At 39.1% G+C, this 17,816-nt stretch overlaps 7 protein-coding genes across 26 annotated transcripts; 3 read left to right on the top strand and 4 right to left on the bottom strand.

Moving 5' to 3' along the window:
- Positions 1-199: 199 nt before the first annotated feature.
- LOC104744317 (transmembrane protein, putative (DUF679)) lies at positions 200-1,068 on the bottom strand. Its single transcript, XM_010465345.2, has one exon. It carries the CDS (start codon positions 1,012-1,014, stop codon positions 352-354), a length of 663 nt encoding a protein of 220 aa, XP_010463647.1. The 5' UTR covers positions 1,015-1,068; the 3' UTR covers positions 200-351.
- A 535-nt stretch (positions 1,069-1,603) lies between these two features.
- On the top strand, positions 1,604-4,494 carry LOC104765471 (uncharacterized). The gene is made up of 9 exons (XM_019237270.2): positions 1,604-1,915; positions 2,310-2,439; positions 2,551-2,651; positions 2,948-3,073; positions 3,165-3,285; positions 3,373-3,457; positions 3,569-3,682; positions 3,796-3,835; positions 4,151-4,494. The coding sequence occupies exons 1-9, from the start codon at positions 1,739-1,741 to the stop codon at positions 4,301-4,303; spliced, it is 1,047 nt and encodes a 348-aa protein (XP_019092815.2). The 5' UTR covers positions 1,604-1,738; the 3' UTR covers positions 4,304-4,494.
- Positions 4,495-4,827: 333 nt separating this feature from the next.
- On the top strand, positions 4,828-7,890 carry LOC104744314 (putative isoprenylcysteine alpha-carbonyl methylesterase ICMEL2). Of its 2 annotated transcripts, none has more exons than XM_087487577.1 (11): positions 4,828-5,701; positions 5,845-5,916; positions 6,009-6,078; positions 6,167-6,253; positions 6,338-6,412; positions 6,560-6,661; positions 6,744-6,881; positions 6,977-7,042; positions 7,152-7,295; positions 7,389-7,479; positions 7,567-7,890. In XM_087487577.1, exons 2-11 carry the CDS (start codon positions 5,889-5,891, stop codon positions 7,726-7,728), a joined length of 963 nt encoding a protein of 320 aa, XP_087343703.1. In that variant the 5' UTR covers positions 4,828-5,701; positions 5,845-5,888; the 3' UTR covers positions 7,729-7,890. The 2 variants fall into 2 exon arrangements, with proteins under 2 accessions (XP_087343703.1, XP_010463644.2); XM_010465342.3 differs by having other exon boundaries at positions 5,193-5,701; positions 5,840-5,916.
- A 137-nt stretch (positions 7,891-8,027) lies between these two features.
- Positions 8,028-10,557, bottom strand: LOC104744315 (SMAD/FHA domain-containing protein). The gene has a single exon (XM_010465343.3). The coding sequence runs from the start codon at positions 10,245-10,247 to the stop codon at positions 8,268-8,270; it is 1,980 nt and encodes a 659-aa protein (XP_010463645.2). The 5' UTR covers positions 10,248-10,557; the 3' UTR covers positions 8,028-8,267.
- Positions 10,558-10,675: 118 nt separating this feature from the next.
- On the bottom strand, positions 10,676-11,121 carry LOC104747967 (uncharacterized; the record flags this gene model as incomplete). The annotated part of the gene is made up of 2 exons (XM_019236593.1): positions 10,676-10,785; positions 11,013-11,121. Coding segments are annotated over 2 exons (219 nt in total), but the record flags the coding sequence as incomplete, so codon positions are not given.
- LOC104744313 (citrate synthase 5, mitochondrial-like) lies at positions 10,845-16,229 on the bottom strand. Of its 19 annotated transcripts, none has more exons than XM_087487567.1 (16): positions 15,870-16,222; positions 15,665-15,752; positions 15,372-15,508; positions 15,178-15,272; positions 15,022-15,078; positions 14,819-14,847; positions 14,557-14,656; positions 14,165-14,335; positions 14,006-14,083; positions 13,865-13,916; positions 13,634-13,772; positions 13,468-13,542; positions 13,040-13,162; positions 12,812-12,959; positions 12,065-12,263; positions 10,845-11,869 (listed from the first exon to the last, which is right to left on the bottom strand). In XM_087487567.1, exons 4-8 carry the CDS (start codon positions 15,178-15,180, stop codon positions 14,228-14,230), a joined length of 297 nt encoding a protein of 98 aa, XP_087343693.1. In that variant the 5' UTR covers positions 15,181-15,272; positions 15,372-15,508; positions 15,665-15,752; positions 15,870-16,222; the 3' UTR covers positions 10,845-11,869; positions 12,065-12,263; positions 12,812-12,959; positions 13,040-13,162; positions 13,468-13,542; positions 13,634-13,772; positions 13,865-13,916; positions 14,006-14,083; positions 14,165-14,227. The 19 variants fall into 19 exon arrangements, with proteins under 19 accessions (XP_087343693.1, XP_087343689.1, XP_087343694.1 ...); XM_087487563.1 differs by having other exon boundaries at positions 13,677-13,772; XM_087487568.1 differs by having other exon boundaries at positions 13,687-13,772.
- Positions 11,231-12,608, top strand: LOC104744312 (zinc finger protein CONSTANS-LIKE 2-like). The gene is made up of 2 exons (XM_010465341.3): positions 11,231-11,965; positions 12,102-12,608. Exons 1-2 carry the CDS (start codon positions 11,285-11,287, stop codon positions 12,459-12,461), a joined length of 1,041 nt encoding a protein of 346 aa, XP_010463643.2. The 5' UTR covers positions 11,231-11,284; the 3' UTR covers positions 12,462-12,608.
- Positions 16,230-17,816: the final 1,587 nt, after the last annotated feature.

The raw sequence follows: 17,816 nt of genomic DNA, 5'->3' as shown, positions 1-17,816 counted from the left end.
TTCATGAGGTCCATGCAATTATTTAGAGTTCAAGTATGAATTAGGGAACTAATTTATTTAGAAGACGTATTTGACACAACGGTAATATAATGGTTTCATTATAATAAAATTTCCTAACATCATGCATTATATATGACGTACGAAGCGATATCGACAATATACATTTATAATATTTTGTGACATAAATGAGACCTTTTGCTTATATAATTTTCAACAGCTAGATTAGATAAATTTATTAATTTACATTATATAAATATGCATAACGTATGAAATCAAACTTTACAAATAAATAAACAATAAAACAAACGAAGATAGTCAACCCACCATGAACTTATTTGTTTACATGTAAATTCACCGGCGATCAACATTTCCGGTAACAAGATACCCAATGCCGTGACGTCTTGTTGGAAAAACCATAAACAATAAGCTACACATAACCCCAACACCCACCGGAACAATGTCCAAGACATGTTTCGTCTCTGCTTCCGGGGACGGACAAAAGCAGTCCGTTACATACTTATCTCTCAACGCAACCGCTCCAAACACTAAAACCGACAACGTGGCGTGGATCCAATCAACGACACGCATCCGGTATTTGGATAAATCGGGTAAACCAAACCCGGACGGGTCAGGATAGTCAACGACCCACATGCCTTTGAACGTGACGAAACCGAAGTAGATAGTTCCGTCGTCGGCTTTGACGCTATCGGTGAAGGAGCTGACGAAACAAGACGCGGCTAACATATAGAGGAGAACGGCGGTTAGGGAACGCGTTGCATGGTCGCAAACGCCGTTTGAAGTGAAAACAGGCGTTAGGAGTTGAAACGCGAGGAGTGTTCCCGTTGGGAGTAGGTTTGAGAGATTTGCTGCTGACGTCAGCGTGTTTGACATGGCTCGCTGTGACATTGACATCTGTCTTCTGAGCATCCTTGTTTCTGACGGTGGCTGATTAGAAAATTCGTCGAGCTCCGGAGCCGGAGTGTTTGCGTTTCTTAGCCGAAGGGAAGACGACATCTTTCTAATTAAGTTTGTATTATTATGGGGTTTCGTTGGATTTGAAATATGTGATGATTGATACTGGCGATGTTGTTTTATACTCTATGACATACATATATAGAAAAAGCTAATCATAACTAAGTAATTTACGCATAAATGGATTTGTATGTATATTTAATTAAACTTTCTAGGTTGGATCGGAGTACTTAACTTATACGATGGACATTCTACATTTTTATAAATTACTACTAAAATACTCTATATATATATATATATATTTTTTTTGTCTCAATCATCACAAAACTAAAACTAGAAGTCAACATTCAAACTAAACCCAAAACCTTAAATACTCATTTCTACAACTAAAAATTATTATAACCTAAATCTAAATTAGTAAAAGAAAATCTTATTTTTATCGATAAAATCATTAAAATCCAAGTCAAAACTCAAAACCATAATTAAAGTCATTAGTTTAATAAATAAAATCATATTTGTGGAATAAGAAATAGTATAAAATATTTATAGACAGATTTCGGCCTTTTGGGCTATAAAGCCCATAATTAAGCCATAAACGTATAAAGTCCACAAATAACGGCTGCGCCAAAACGTCGTCGTTCTGGGGAGAGTCAACAAAGGTACTAGTACTACTAGTAAGTAAACAAGAAAAGTGGACCAAAGAAGCAAAAACCCATAACAAAGTCGAATCCGAATCCGAATCTCTCTCTCTCCGGCGATTTCATCCATGGCGGAAGGCGGCGAAGATCCCCAGCGGTTGAAGAAAATTGCGGCGGCAGCCTTCGACTACGAAAGCGACGCTCGATGGGCTGATTACTGGTCCAATATCCTCATCCCTCCTCACATGGCTTCTCGTCCCGAAGTCGTCGACCATTTCAAGCGCAAATTCTACCAACGCTACATCGTACGAACTCTCTTCCACCTCTTCAATTTTTTGCTTATCTATCCTTCGTTACTTTTGAGTTTCGACTTTGAGTTTGTCTTGTGTGCGCTACTACTGATTTGGTTGAGAACTTTGAATCTTAGGTTTTACAAGTGTGTTTGTTGCAGTTGCTTGATTTTTTTACGATTGGGGAGTTTTGATCTTCGTTCTACTAATTTGCTTAGTTATTGGGTTTGAATCTCCTCTTGATTAGGTTATATTAAGCGGAGGGTAGGGTTTTCCATTGAAAACTGTGTTCACTCTGTTGATTTCATCTTCGTTTGCGTCTTGTTTAGTTTGTGCTGTTCATCTTTATGAAGCTTCCTTTTAAACGTATTGGTCTGGATTTGTTGCTAAATCTGGGTGCTTACACCAGGATCCTGATCTTGTTGTGGAGCCTATGTCGACTTCATCTTCGTCTTCACAATCTGCTAGACCTTCTGCTACATCTGCATCTTCAACGGCGTCTTCTAATGCAAATGAACAAGTTCGTTCACGTAACTCAGGTGAACTTTTTTTTTGTCTGATATTCTTTACCTTCTAATTTATACTATATGAGATTGGATGAGATGAGCTTTTCTCTAACTAACAAAAATTGACTTGATTGTGTGCCTCAGGATCGGTTTCTCGAACCTCTGGGCCATCTGCTACGGCCGGTGCAAACCCAAGTTCACTGCGCTGGGATCAGCAGACGATTCAGTTTTCAGTCAATGCTTGGGTAAGACAATGTTTCCAGTTGTAGTTTCTTGTTCTTATTGCTCAATTCTAAAAAACAGATCTAGCTCTTTAATAGGGCTGTAAGTTGGGATTGCTGTTGTTATCTGCTGTTCTCTCTTTAACTTGGACAGTAATGAGATGGTGTATGGTGTATTGTCACGTCCTTCTGTTCTCTTGTCTTGCTGAATGTTTATTCTGTACGCATATATGAACTAAGGGAGACTAATGCTTTTTGTCTGCCATGCTTCACGTAACTATTTCCTGTTTGTGTCTCAAAATCCATTACCTCTTTTGCAGGTTTTTGTTATAGCTGTTCTGGCAGTGCTACCTCTAATACCAAAGAACCTCTCAAATAGGGCTTATCGTCTATCTTTCATGGGAACTGCGTGCTCATCTCTATATTCCTTATACTCCTTATACGGGGTAAGCCATGTGATCTCCCGTTTTTTCTCTCTGTAGTGATCATGTAATGCGACATTTTGTTACATATGAATGTCAATATTGTTATCTGTAGAGGCCAAGGGAATGGAATATGCAAGGGCTGCAAGTTTATTTACAGTCAATTGTGGCAGCAAAGGATTTCATCTATTTCATCTACTGCCTTACACTCGTCACTTCACATCTCTGTCTCAAGTGTAAGAATTGATTGAAAACTCGTTTGTGAATTTCTTCATCTCACATACATTCTTATGACTAGTTTCCTTATCAATCTGTTGTTGCAGTTGCTTTGATTCCCATCTTGTGTCGGGCGCTTGAACAAGTAGCCAAGTTCTTGAGGCGTAACTTCGCTCGGTCCACTATATACAGGTAGTTGCATCCAGCTGATTAGCAGGTTTTTAATGTCGTAGTTGGTTCCATGTGTGGATTCTTACTGATGCTTATGTCGTTGTATGTGTCTTGTTCGGTAATGGTTATCAGAAAGTACTTGGAAGACCCTTGTGTGTGGGTGGAGTCAAACACTACTACTCTCAACATCCTGTCATCGCAGGCTGAGATAGCCATTGGCTTCCTTCTGATTATCTCTCTGCTCTCGTAAGCTCTTTGAACCTGTTAGAAGCGATAATAGTTTTAGTTGCACTAAGTTCCTAGCTTTTCGTTAGCTGGTTTCACTTATCTGAACAAAATTGTCTTTTTACTTAATGCAGATGGCAACGCAATATCATACAGACGTTCATGTACTGGCAGGTAAGCATCTTCGTTTGGTTGTAGCCATCAGTTCTTTGTGATGGCTCAACATCTCCTATTAGAAGCCCTGTTTTCTTTGTTTAATTTGATCAAGTGAACACATAGGAACAACCATTTTCATTAAAAAAACCTTTATTGTTGCTTTGTTGATGGATCGTGTTTGTTAAAAAAATTCATGAGAATCTGTCAAGTTTAAATCTCTTTTCATCATATTCTCCCTTAATGAAAGAAGATATAGGCAAATTCCAGGATTGTTTGTTGGTTGGATAGTGGGAGTTGTTGTCATGAACTGAGTATTTTGTTATATGGTGGCAGCTATTGAAGCTGATGTATCAAGCACCGGTAACAGCGGGTTACCACCAGAGCACGTGGAGCAGAATAGGGAGGACGGTGAATCCGATAATCCAACGTTACGCTCCCTTTTTGAATACTCCGGTCAGTGCCGTTCAGAGATGGTGGTTCAGGTGATAGTAAACAAACAAAAAATGCAGAGGTGACATTTGAAACCCCTTTGAAAAACCAGAAGATTTATTATAGCTTTTAACAATCCGTCTTTCATTTCATCTTCAGCGTAAAGTAGATTCTTCCTCTTCTCTTTTAACGTTTTCTTTTTATTTTTCTTTTTGCTATCCATGAAATAAAAATCGCTTATTACTAAAGATTTTGACTGTGGTCGCTAATTTAGTGATATCTGACTAAAAAATCTCTTTTGCATAGGGATCATCTTATAATTTTATAATACTCGTATTTGACTACATGAATGAGTTGACAACTTTTTCTCAGAAACCAAATATTCTGAAATACCTTGGCTCTAGAATATCGGCTTATCCGTGTAGCGGTGTAGGCTAATTAATCAGTTAGATTAGTTAGATAGATACTAGTAGATTATAAGGCCGAAGATATTATTAAAAGGTGGTAATTATAGAAACTAAAGTTGTTTGGTTGTGAGTCTTTTGCACATGTAGATTAGTGTTTTTGTTCATAAAAAAAAAAGAAAAATCTAAAATATACAGGCGACCTAATATTAGGAAGAAGAGATGTCAATCATTGATTCAGAGATGATTCCTTTCGTTGGTGTGCGTGCCACCGCTTAATCGCCGAACACGTTCAAAATAATCAAAAGTTTGTAGACTGGCATACCACGTGGCAACTTTGCAAAGTTTCGAGATATCCAAAACACAAATGATTTTCAATAGCGTTACGTCAGCGGGTCACTGATATACTATACATCTTGCATTTTTTTTTTTGCTTTGTGTCCTTAATTAAAACATTATTAAAAACAGCAATTGTTGTAACTTGTAGTAGTATCACTCAATTTGTTTAATAGATTCGTATGTATAATAATTAACTAAGATAAGATACTTTGTTAAATTCGATTTAAAATTACTTGCGGGGGAGATAATTAGGACGCCGTTTTGAGGACTTTATATCTTTAGTTTCCTCTTCCTCGCGGAAAGAGAGAAAGCCGCACATGCGTCGAAAAGCTTTTTTTTCAAATATTTGAAATAACAAAAAACAGAGAACCGAACAATTTATATAAGAAGAAGCAAGAAGAAAGAAGAAGCAAGAAGGAAACAAACAAAATATCGAGATCCAATCGGCGGAGATGCAGTCTTCTCCGAACCTATTATGCTGTCCGATGTCTTTAAGGGCAGCGAAGTCAGACGACATGGCGCTGCTTCACGGCTCTAACAGGCTACCTTTACCCGAAGAGGTCCGTCGAAGAGTCATCAGGAAGTCTTCTTCGTCTGTTGACGTCTCGCCTCGAATTTGCAGGCAGCAGTCGTTTGGTCGCGATATTGGCCATGCAGCTGCAGAAACGTATTTGATTACTCGACTTAGCTTCAACCTTCTTGGATATCTCGGGTACTCATTTCTCTCTATTTGATCGATGATGATATAAAGCATCATTTGTTTAATAAAATTTAATTAAGACATGTTTTTTTTTTTTGTTTATGTAAGAAAAGATTTGTTTTGATATAAATGTTTGAAGTTTTTATTCAGGGTAGGTTACCAGTGGATCACAAGATTACTTGCTCTTGCTTGTTATGCAATGCTCCTTATGCCTGGTTTCCTTCAAGGTTCTTTCTTTTTGCTCCTTTTTATTGAGTTTTTTGTTTTCTCAATTCTGTTTACTTAACAAGCATTTTTGCTTTTTAATCTTCTTCTGCAGTTGCATATCTTTATTTTTTCTCATCGCAAGTCAGGAGGAGTATAGTTTATGGAGATCAACCAAGGAATAGGTAGGTTCTATGACTCTCTCATAATCTTGCCTTCCTCCATTCTAATCATATGGTTGATATAAAATGTCTGTAATTGTTTGTTTGGCAGGCTTGATTTGTACATACCTCCAACTCCAACGAACGATGGCCTGAAGCCTGTTGTAGTTTTCGTCACTGGTGGAGCTTGGATTATTGGGTAAGCCAATGCATTCAATGGAGTTTCCATATATACTCATCTTTTACGTATTCTTATGCTCATATTATTTGACTCTTCCTTTAGGTACAAAGCCTGGGGTTCTCTCTTGGGATTGCAGCTAGCAGAAAGGGATATCATTGTTGCCTGTTTAGATTACAGGTAACCAAGTTTTATCATTTTCTTACCACTTCCCTTCTGGATTCTATCAACGTACTTAGTTTAGAGCTTTTTAGTAATCTAACTTTATTGACAATATAAAATAAGTATCCCATGGTTTAACCAAGCATTCCCCTGTCTTTGGATCAGAAACTTCCCTCAGGGAACCATTAGTGATATGGTAAATGATGCCGCTCAAGGAATCTCATTTGTCTGCAATAATATTTCTGCTTTTGGAGGTGATCCTAACAGGTTTGATCTCATCTGTCTTTCCGTTCAGTTTGTCTATCTTTCAGGGCTCTTGTGATTGAACCGTGTCTGCTTGCGTGTGTAGAATTTATTTGATGGGGCAATCAGCTGGTGCACATATCTCTTCTTGTGCTCTCTTCGAACAAGCTATTAAACAATCAAGAGGGGAGAGCATCTCATGGAGTGTTTCTCAGATAAAAGCTTACTTTGGTTTATCTGGAGGGTAATCACTTAGTAGATTTGGCGTTACTATCTAAACTTTTTCCATATTGGCTTTCTGTCGGACTCAAAAATCTGCTCACCATTTAACTTAAACAGGTACAATCTCTTTAATTTGGTTGAACACTTCCATAATCGGGGCCTGTACCGTTCAATTTTCCTAAGGTAATAATATATGTCTTTCTAACTTGGAACATTCTAAAGGCATTATTAGCTCTACACCAAAATTTACTTATGGATGGTTCTCTTTTTTGTTTTTGTCATCAATTTGCAGCATAATGGAAGGAGAAGAGTCCTTTGAACAATTCTCTCCCGAAGTAAGATTGAAAGATCCGAGCGTACGAAAAGCCGCTTCTCTCTTACCTCATAATATACTCTTTCATGGATCTGAGGATAGTTCTATCCCCGCTGAAGCAAGGTTAGATTACACTCTTACATATACATTGAATCCAAAATATGCCATTTGGTTTAACCATCTTCATAATCTAAGACAAGTTTTTTTCTTTTGAAGTAAAACTTTTACAGACGCTCTACAAGCTGTTGAAGTGAAAGCCGAGTTAATTATGTACAAGGGTAAAACTCATACCGATCTATTTCTTCAGGTAAGCAATAGAAACACAGCTCAATGTTTTTTTGGAATACTTGTTATATAACTAAGTAATGCGATCATCACAATTTGCATTTGCTAGGATCCTCTGAGAGGTGGTAAAGACGAGCTATTTGATTATATAGTCTCTATGATACACGCTGATGACAAAGACGCACTGAAAAACGATGCAGTTGCACCACCGAGAAAACGGCTGGTTCCAGAGTTATTGCTGAAACTGGCTGGCAAGGTCAGCCCTTTTTGAACAGGAAAGCTATATCTTCATACGGTTCTTGTAGCTTCTTGTTTGTTGTTGTTCTGTGTTTTCTTTTTCTTCGATTTGTAGCAACTCTCACATGTTGATATGATTGATATATATATACATATAGTCTCTCTTTGCATCAGTAAATGCATAGAGCTTAAGCAAGCCACATGAGTTGTCCCACAAAACTAACATCGATCCACTGATCCAAAAGCGTCAAACTGAAGCTACCTCTCAGATGATCAGAACATCATATTCAGCCATTCTATCTTGCAAATAAAAGATATTGGCAATTACAGTCATTCAACACACAAAATCATGATCTACATTGCACAAGATGAGTAAATAATAGATACAGATGCTTTCAAGGAAGCTTTTGTCATTCAATATTTCTTAACAAGATTCCTACCATACCTGAAGAAATCACATTATAAGCCAGTAGCAACTTAACAATGAGATCAAAGTATTCTCAGGTATAAGTTAGAACATAACCTAGAACATATCATGAAGCTTAGCAAAATGGGATGTTGTAAGGACTGAACTTACACGCCCTTTTCCCTTTGCTCTGCAATATGCTTGTAAACTCTCAAAGTCTTACTTCTCATGGGCTCAATCATCTTCTCTGTCTCTTCAATTGTCTGTTTTGGCAGTTGAGCTTCCATGGAATCAAACCAATTTCTTAGTGTCATTTTCCCTAAATCTACTTCTACCCTCTCTACATCCCTATTGCTTGATACCTGCTCAACCTTTTCCTCTTCACAATCATCATCTACTATCGCAATTCCAGCCTCCTCGACCGTACACTCTCTTTCCTCGTCACAACGTTCTTCTTCAATTTGTTGCAAGTTTTCTGTGTCTGCAACTTCTCTAACAGTACAGTTCAGGTCATCTTCTCCTATGGTGTTCTTCTTCCTTAGCTCAATCTCCACCTGCTCTACCCTCTTAGATCCATCACCTTCCCTCTCATCTTCTTTATCACTTCTTTCACTGCAACCTTCCTGAGCTTCATTTTCTTCTGCAATGTCTTGCAAGTTCTCAGTCTCTCCATCTTCTCTAACAGTACAGTTCAGGTCATCTTCTCCTATGGTGCTCTTCTTCCTTAACTCAATCTCCACCTGCTCAACCCTCTTAGACCCATCACCTTCCCTCTCATCTTCTTTATCACGTTTTTCATCACTTCTTTCACTGCAACCTTCCTGAGATTTATTTCCATTTTCTTCTACAATATCCTGCGAGCTCTCAGTCTCTCCATCTTCTCTAACAGTACAGTTTACGTCATCTTCTCCAACTGTGCTCTTCTTGCTTAGCTCAGTCTCCACCTGCTCCACCCTCTTAGATCCATCACCTTCTCTCTCATCTTCTTTATCACATTTGTCATCACTTCTTCCACTACAACCTCCCTGAGCTTCATTTTCCTTATCTTCCTTAACATGACAGTTCTTCAAAACCTCTACTCCGGCATCATCATTTCTAGTTTCCATCTCCACAACGCTCTTGGACGGCTCCTGCTCCATTTTCCTCTTCTTTGCACGGCTTTTCCGGGCTAGGCTCAAGACCATCTCCAACTCCATAAAGGAATCTCCACACATTTCAGTCTTCTTGCTTCTGGTAGCCCTTGTAGCTCTCTTCTCATCATTAACCTCTAAAACAGTGTCCTCAGTCTTTACATTCTCAATCTGCTTGCTCCTTGTCACTCTCTTCCTGCTTTTCACCTCTGAGATTTCTACTCTCTTTGGGGTATCTTCAACTTCCAATTTGATCGATTTCAAACCCAATTTCTTGATACTCTCACTGTTGCCTTTTTCCTCCTCAGGGACTTGTTCTTCATTCGTAATTGCATTACTTGCGTTCTTCCGAGGCCTCCCAACCCTAGAATTGACCTTTTTCTCCTCCGGAACCTCTTCATTTGCACTACTTGCGTTCTTCCGGGGCCTCCCAACCCTAGAATTGACCTTTTTCTCAACTTCCACCTCCAATTCCTCTTCTTTATCGACGATATCTACCAGATTCTTCTTTCTCGAAGCCCTAGTTTTCTTGGGTACTTCATTTTCCTCTTGCTTCAACGATCCACGCGCTCGCTTTGGCTTCTCCTGAACCGACTCAATAGGATCCGGATCCGGATCCGAAACAGCGTTACGCTTGTTATTCCTCCTTGGCCTTGGCGGAAGCTTATGCTCCTGCGGCGGCGGCGCCTGAACATCGCTTACAAAGTTCACCACAATGGAAGTGAACTCACCCAGCTTGATTTCGTCTCCATGGCTAAGATTGACGGGAGTATCTGGGTCGATGCTTTCCGAGTTCAATATGGTGCCGTTGGAAGACCCTAGATCCTGGATTATCCAGTTCTCCGACGAATCGGAGACGATCCGGAGGTGCTTGGTAGAGATTCCGGCGTCTTTGATGGCGATTTCATTACCACGAACGACTCGACCTATCCGGATAGTGGATCCGGGTTTGAACCCTAGAGAATCGCCAGCTCTTGGACCTTGGGTGAACTCGAGCTTCAGCAATGGCGGAACCATCGTTTACTACTGAAGCGTCTCGGCGAAGCTTTTTTTTTGTTTTTTTTGGCTTTTGTGATTCAAATTGTGAATTTGAAATTTCGGATTGTGTCAACTCGACATCGAACGGAACGGTTCTGAAACAAAGTAACCCTTTCAAGCCCAATGGGCTTTTCTTTATATGAATATACAATCCAGTCCATAAGTTACCACGAATAGGATATATATGCCTTTTTGTAACAGCCCATCCAAGTTTTTTTCTTTCTTTCTTTCTTTCTCTTGTAATTTATGCATGATTTTATTTATTATCAAATTCAAACAAGAAATGAGTTATAAAGTTGATTTGATTCAGAGATATATATCGTTATATCAATATAGTTGATGTCAAGACAACAAAACAAAACAAAAATGAAAAAAGGAAGTGATGAGGCTTTTTTATAACTTGTGGCTCATGAGCATCCTAATCTCTTCACTAAAGGCTTACTTGTCATATTCTCATTGGTCACAATAGATTCACTCACCACTGTCAGCTTTTTTTTCATCTCTTTACTTTTCATGTCTCTGAAAGTTTTTGGTCTAATATCTTTTTGGTCGACACCTCATTTACCTAGTAGTATATGATAAACACATGTTTCAAATTTGATTCAAAAAGTTTACATCTTTGCTTAAAAAGAAAAAAACAGTAAAAGTTACGAGATTGGGAATCTTATCCATGTCAGCTCTCACGGGTCCTACAGAGAAAGCTACAATATGAAGAGATTGTTTACACACTTGCATAGGAGACACTTGGTGTAGATTTGTTTTCCTTTGCAAAGGACGTAAGAAAAGACTTTTCGATGATTAAATGAATCCTTTCTTCAAAACTCAGACAGCCACAAGATGATCCAACCACTTTTTACAACCACTAACTCTGCGCCACGTGTTCATCTCCAAAAGATTCTATCTCTTTACCCCTCTTCTCACCACCACCAGATATAGTAGTAGCCTTCCCTCTTTTCTAAATTACAAACAATCTCTCCTTTTGCCAACTAATCTTAAAAACTTTATAACTTACTATAATGTTGAAAGAAGAGAGTAACGAGAGTGGTAATTGGGCACGATCATGTGACACATGTCGTTCAGCCGCCTGCACTGTCTACTGTGAAGCTGACTCTGCCTACTTGTGCAACACCTGTGATGCTCGAGTTCATGCAGCCAATCGTGTTGCTTCCCGCCATGAACGTGTTCGTGTCTGCCAGTCATGTGAGTCTGCTCCGGCTGCGTTCTTGTGCAAAGCTGACGCTGCGTCTCTCTGCACAGCCTGTGATGCTGAGATTCATTCCGCAAACCCACTAGCTAGACGTCATCAACGTGTTCCCATTCTCCCATTGTCTGCAAACTCTTGCAGCTCCATGGCCCCGAGCGAGACTGATGCAGATAACGATGAGGATGATATCGAGGTGGCGTCCTGGTTACTGCCTAATCCAGGCAAAAACAGCGGTACTCAGAACAATGGTTTCTTGTTTGGTGTTGAGTACCTTGATCTTGTGGATTACAGCTCCAGCATGGACAACCAATTCGATGATCATCAGTACAGTCAATACCAGAGGAGCTTTGGAGGAGATGGAGTTGTGCCACTTCAAGTTGAAGAATCAACAAGCCACCTGCAACAAAGCCAACACAACTTTCACTTGGGTATCAACTATGACTGCTCCTCAGGAGCTCACTACAACAACTCCTTAAAGGACCTAAACTATAGCGTAAGATTTTTTATATCCATGCCAGCTCTTTAGTTCACAATAATCACTTGTTTCATCACAAATATGCTTCCCTATGCATCGATTCTTTACTCCTATTACCTCAGAGGATTGAAAATGTCTTTGTTTCTGTCATTAGGCATCCGTTTCATCAATGGACATCAGTGTTGTGCCAGATTCAACAGCAAGTGACATAACAGTCCAACACCCAAGAACAACTAAAGAGACGATAGACCAACTATCTGGTCCTCCTACTCAGATGGTGCAGCAGCTTACTCCAATGGAAAGGGAGGCTAGGGTCCTGAGATACAGAGAGAAGAAGAAGACGAGGAAATTTGACAAGACAATAAGGTATGCTTCACGAAAGGCATATGCAGAGATAAGGCCACGAATCAAGGGCAGATTCGCAAAGAGGATAGAAATTGAAGCTGATGCTGAAGAAATCTTCTCAACATCGCTAATGTCTGAGACTGGATATGGAATTGTTCCTTCCTTTTGAACTACTATGGCGAAGATGGACTAGATTGCATGCTGTAAAATATTTCTAGTTTGTATTTCTACAAGTTATTACCACAGTTACGCATATGAATCCTTAGTTTTGTCACTTTTGTCCAACTAGTACGAGTTAATTAGATATGTTCCTATAGCTGCAGTGTTTAAACAACATCTCTCTACATAGCTGAAATGGTGAAATCTTATCTTCTGGAACAGTACCTATCACTCTAATTGAATTGGTGCCACATGAAAAAGATATGCATCACTATGAGTAGCTGTGAGTAGAAAAGCAGATTTTACACGTTGTCACTTGACATGAAAGACGACACACCTAGGTAGGTTCAAAGTAAATACCTTTTGATTATTTTCTGGCAGTAGAATCTTCGGCACGTTCCAGATCCCTTCTACACGTAAGTTGCAGGACAGTTCCACTTATGCCAACTCATGATTTGTTGATTAAACGGATAACATAGAACAACTTTGTCCACAGAAATTTAAGAAACTCCAAAAACCAACATGCAAATCAGCATCAGTTAACGTATTCAGCCAAGTAGGAGTAAGATAGTGAAGAAACTGAGAAACCTAAGTGGAGCAAGGTTTTGTGAATGGATTGATTACATCCGATCATATTATTTCTCTTGATTAGCACTTGGGTCCTTGGCCAGCACCGAATATACACCAGCTACAAGCATAAGATGTTGATGCCTATGCCAAAGACAAGTAAACAAAGATAACTCACTTTTTAAACCCTTTAGAATAAAGGACTATACTTTCTCACTTTTTATTGGTAAGTGCTGAAAATAAAGGATTTTAGGGCAACGAATAAAAATACCACATTTTAATCAAGCCTAACTGTGTTCACATCTAGAAATGTTCAAAGAGATCATAAAATGTGGGATCTTCCTAGGATCGTTTGTGTTTGTAAATGAAAACATTACGTATGCAAAACAGAAATAGCGGGATATATGATAACAACTAAAATTACCAAAGCACAATATAAATTTACGTACCTGCAGAATTCACTTAGTTGTGAAGTCGAATGCAGCAGAAATCTGTCCTGTGGCATCTACGCTGTCTTTGACTATCTGGAAGAAAACACAGTGTTAGAAGTTCCTAACTACACAGGAAAAATTTAGACTAAAAATCGCTTGTTTCTCTAAAAGTGCCAAAAGCTACCCATTCAAATGGAAGAGAAGGCTAGTTTCATAAAAGAGAGAACCTTGACCAACCACAGTAAGGAGGGATCAACTTAGCGTTTCGGCTGTCCTCTCTTTGGCCTATCTAGTGGCAGTCCAAGAGCCCGGTCCCATATCAGCTGAAACGAAGAAAAGAAAACAGCATTATAAAGATGTGTGTGAGTTTATTAAACGAGACCGGTCGATAGCGCGAATGTATGTCTGTATGTACCTGTGAGCAGATGCCGAGACTCCTTCAGACGCCAAAAAGCACAGTGTCGTATCTGTATTTGAAAGAAATATCACTCTATTATAACCAAGATTCAGTAAAACAAGGTCCAAGGTTAGTCACACTTAACGATGCAGTTCGTACCTTGCTTAGGTTAGACCATAATTAATAGTTCAGCAGCACTCTACTATGAGCATCAACGTTAGGCCACAGGTTCTTGACCTGTAACAGCAATTTCAAGATTCATAAAACCAAAGTAAAATCAGGAATCTGGTAGCACATGAATGATAATGTAAATAGTACCTCTCCCAGCTCAGTTACAATAGGAGGCACCACTTCATAAAGCTTTGAGACATATCGAGTTGATTAATTTAAAAGAGGATCATCCGGTAGATGCTTCAAGGCAAACTCTCTTTGGCACAGGTATCTTGGATCCGTTTTAGGCAAGACACCATGGCTATATCCTACAACAACCTGCAAGAAAATGTTTATATAAAGTGTCTGGCAACATTCACAGGCAAAGCCAAAAATCAAAACATAATCTCAAGCTTTTATCTTTTAATTGGACAATGATTCAAGTTATGGCCTGTCATGATTAGCATGCAATACAAATTACAAACGGTCTATTTCTCTCAGCTTTCATTTCAGAGCATGTAAGCTTTTAAAAAGGCTAAGCAGAGCAGAATTTTGTTTACCTTCCCACTGTTCAACGTTTTCCAGACATTATCTTTTGGCTGTCCTTGATATATTTTCTCCACATTCCTCGACAAATGATTTAATCCACAGCAAAACTTCCTAGCCATGCACAAAAAAAAAAAAAAAAAAAAAACTGACTAAGATTTCAGAATTCTTAGTTGAACATAATAAGTTTAGCAGTTTAAGAGTCATTCTTGGAACTCTCACTTGTAGTTTCGACCAATTAGAAGATTCATTCAGGAGATAAATAAGAGGGGTTACCTGATTAGCCAAACCATGGAGTGGCCAACCTTAATAAAGAAACACCAAAAACAGAACCATCAGATATGTCTATAAAAACATTTGGAGTACAAACTAAAGTGGAACACTATCATGTATCAAGACCAGCGTGAGAAGCCATGCACAGTCAGCAGTTTGAAATGATAAAAAAATATCATAAAACTTCATGTAAAATCCAACTAAACCTTAACTCCATCGAAGACATTTTCCAAAATTCCTGGTCCTAGTTCCAGAGAAAGTGGCTGTAATAACAGGCGCAAAGTATATGTTAGCTACAGATGAATAACCTTACAAAAGAGAAAAGAGAAACGAAAGCCAAGATAAGGAGGAGAACTAACAACCATTGTGTGAACAGGATCATTAACTGTGAATCCAGCTGCTTCCTAGTAAACCAATAAACTTACAAGTCACCACCAGTTATTGTGTCTCCCTCTGACTGCACAAAAAAAAAAATTGAACTTAATTAAGCATCAAGACTAAGACCATATGAACACTTCAACAGAGAGACATATGCAGTCAAACAAAAACACGTTACCAAAAATTGATTGGTCTAGGAGGGAACTAGTCCCAACCAAGGACAATCTTTGTCAAGAGAGCTGGGACAGAAACACCCCCGAGCGATGTACACATCACCGGACCGGATACTCTGGCAAGTAGTTCTTCAAAGAGCTCCTGTGAAGATATGAAACAAAAAGAATCGTGAGAAGCCACAGTATGCCATTAACCCTATAAGCACAAAGCAATCACATATAGATATCTCTAAACCCTAAAAATTGTAATTGTAACCAAAACAGAACAAACAAAAAAAAGAGACAAAAGTTGCATAACCTGTGATCCCGTAAACCCTAAAACCAAGAATCGGTTATATTCCGGTTATCATAAATTGCTTGGCTGCTAGTGTTGGCTTGCTCCTAACCTGAGAGAGAGCGAGATTAGGATTTAGGAACAAAATTATCAGGTGATATGTTAGTCAATGGAGAAGAGAGGAAGATGATTTGCCAATAATAATTAAATAGAGAGAACAAACCCTTACCGAGAAATTGGACTAGATAGGTAGATAAGGAGAAACCCATGGGGATTCGAGTTCGAAGCTCCAGAAACCCTAATTTTCCACACCGACAGTGTAACGGAACAACCCTCACCTGTTGAGACTGGTATAGTGTCTGCTCTCTCTCTCTCTCTTCGATACCAAACAGGCAAACACTATACTAGTCTCTGTTGGAACTACACTTTTGACAACATGGCTTTAGCCAACTTTCCGGTGACTTTTCTGGTGACGTTCGTCATCGGAATGACCGGTTTAAGAACTCTTTGGATTCCTTGTAATGAGCACTATAACATAGTGTAGTTACTTGTCAAAAGCGAAGTTATAATGAATGAGAAATTAATCTCCAAAGTGGTTAGCTTGAAAGCTTATAACTAGTATTATCGGATGAGGAAATTACGTTGCATGGACCGGACTTGGTTTAATATTTTGGAGTAAATTTATTTGCAACTTATATTACATTTCATGTTACGTATGCTTATAATATTCAAAATATTTATTTGCAAAGTCAAATCGAGTTTGTTGTGTTTAAAACAAACAAAGTCGAAACCTTATCAACTCAAACGGAAGAATAAGTCGTTCCGGAGATCTCGCCAACGTGTGAGACTTCGATCGCATCTCTCCACTCCTCAACGTCCCGAGATATCAGTCCACGAGCCCAGATTTTGTGGAGAGCATCTCGTCCTCCTCTCCATATAAATACATAGCTCTCTCGTTTCATTATCTTCACGCTTGCGGAGAAGAAAAACACTCTGAAACAAAATCCAACTCTCTCTCACTCCTCTTTCTCTCACTACAAAAACGTAAGTGTTATCGTTAAGAGTGTATCGTTTGCGCCAACGTTCGTTTGAGTCCGTAGTCAAGTGTTGTGACACGGTCTCGTCTCGGTTGTATCCTGGGATCCATGTACTCACTAAACCGCCACACTGCGGGAGCTATTGTGGGTTAAGGAAAGAGATCGTATCTCGCCTCCGAGAATCTACTTCTACTCCTTTCTTCTATCGTTTTACATAGGTGTTATAATCGTTATCTCATATTTGGATTTTCGCGGTCCTACAGTCTTAACCCAAAGTAAAGATTCGTTTTCTACATATAGTTTAAAACGGATCTTACGACGCGAACAGTTGATAACGATTAATGCCGTAGTGTAAGCGATGTTTGAACGTTTTATGTGAAGGCCTTCGGGTGTGTTTCGTAAAAACGCTTCAAGATTCTCGAGATTTCAAAAAAACAGTTTCCATGAAGACCATGCATGTGGTAGTTTCGTGAATCAGTTTTTTCGAGCAATCAAAAATATTTCTACGATAGCTTTAGTGCAACGTACTATAATAGCTATCTACGGAAAATAATTAATTTTTAGCAAATTAAATTAATTTAATTATTCAATTATTTAATTGCTAACTATTGATTAATAATTATATTTGTTCACAAATATTGACATATTTTTGTCTTTTATGAACAGATGACTGACGACAACAACAACAACGGAGGTGCTGAGGAACTTCGTGAGTCGACAACCCGACCCGGGAATGGTCCACCACCTGCTCCTCTCCTTCCGACCGAGCTGAAACCGAGCATCCCGAGCTCTGCAGTGACGCCCAACAAGTTTGATGGCACAAACTTTGAATCGTGGCAACAAAAGATGCACTTCTTCTTGTGTACACTCAACCTGCAGAAGTTTCTCACCGAGGATGCTCCGTTACTGCCTCTTGATAACAATGACGTGCATGCGAATGCAAGTGTTGATGCATGGCATCACTCAGACTACTTGTGCAAAAATGTCATCCTTGTGTACATGGAGGAAAAGCTGTTCAAGGTGTTTAACAAAGCACTAACCTCCAAGGTTCTCTGGAATCTTCTAGAAACCAAGTACAAAGTCTACAATGTGGGCTCAGGGAAACATGCCACAAGGGAGTTTCTCAACTACCATATGGT

This window comes from Camelina sativa, chromosome 15 (assembly GCF_030686135.1).
Source record: "Camelina sativa cultivar CO46 ecotype springtype chromosome 15, ASM3068613v1".
NCBI classification, from domain to species: Eukaryota; Viridiplantae; Streptophyta; class Magnoliopsida; order Brassicales; family Brassicaceae; genus Camelina; species Camelina sativa.
Note: the sequence above shows the minus strand (reverse complement) of the source record. Positions and strands in the feature narration are given on the sequence as shown.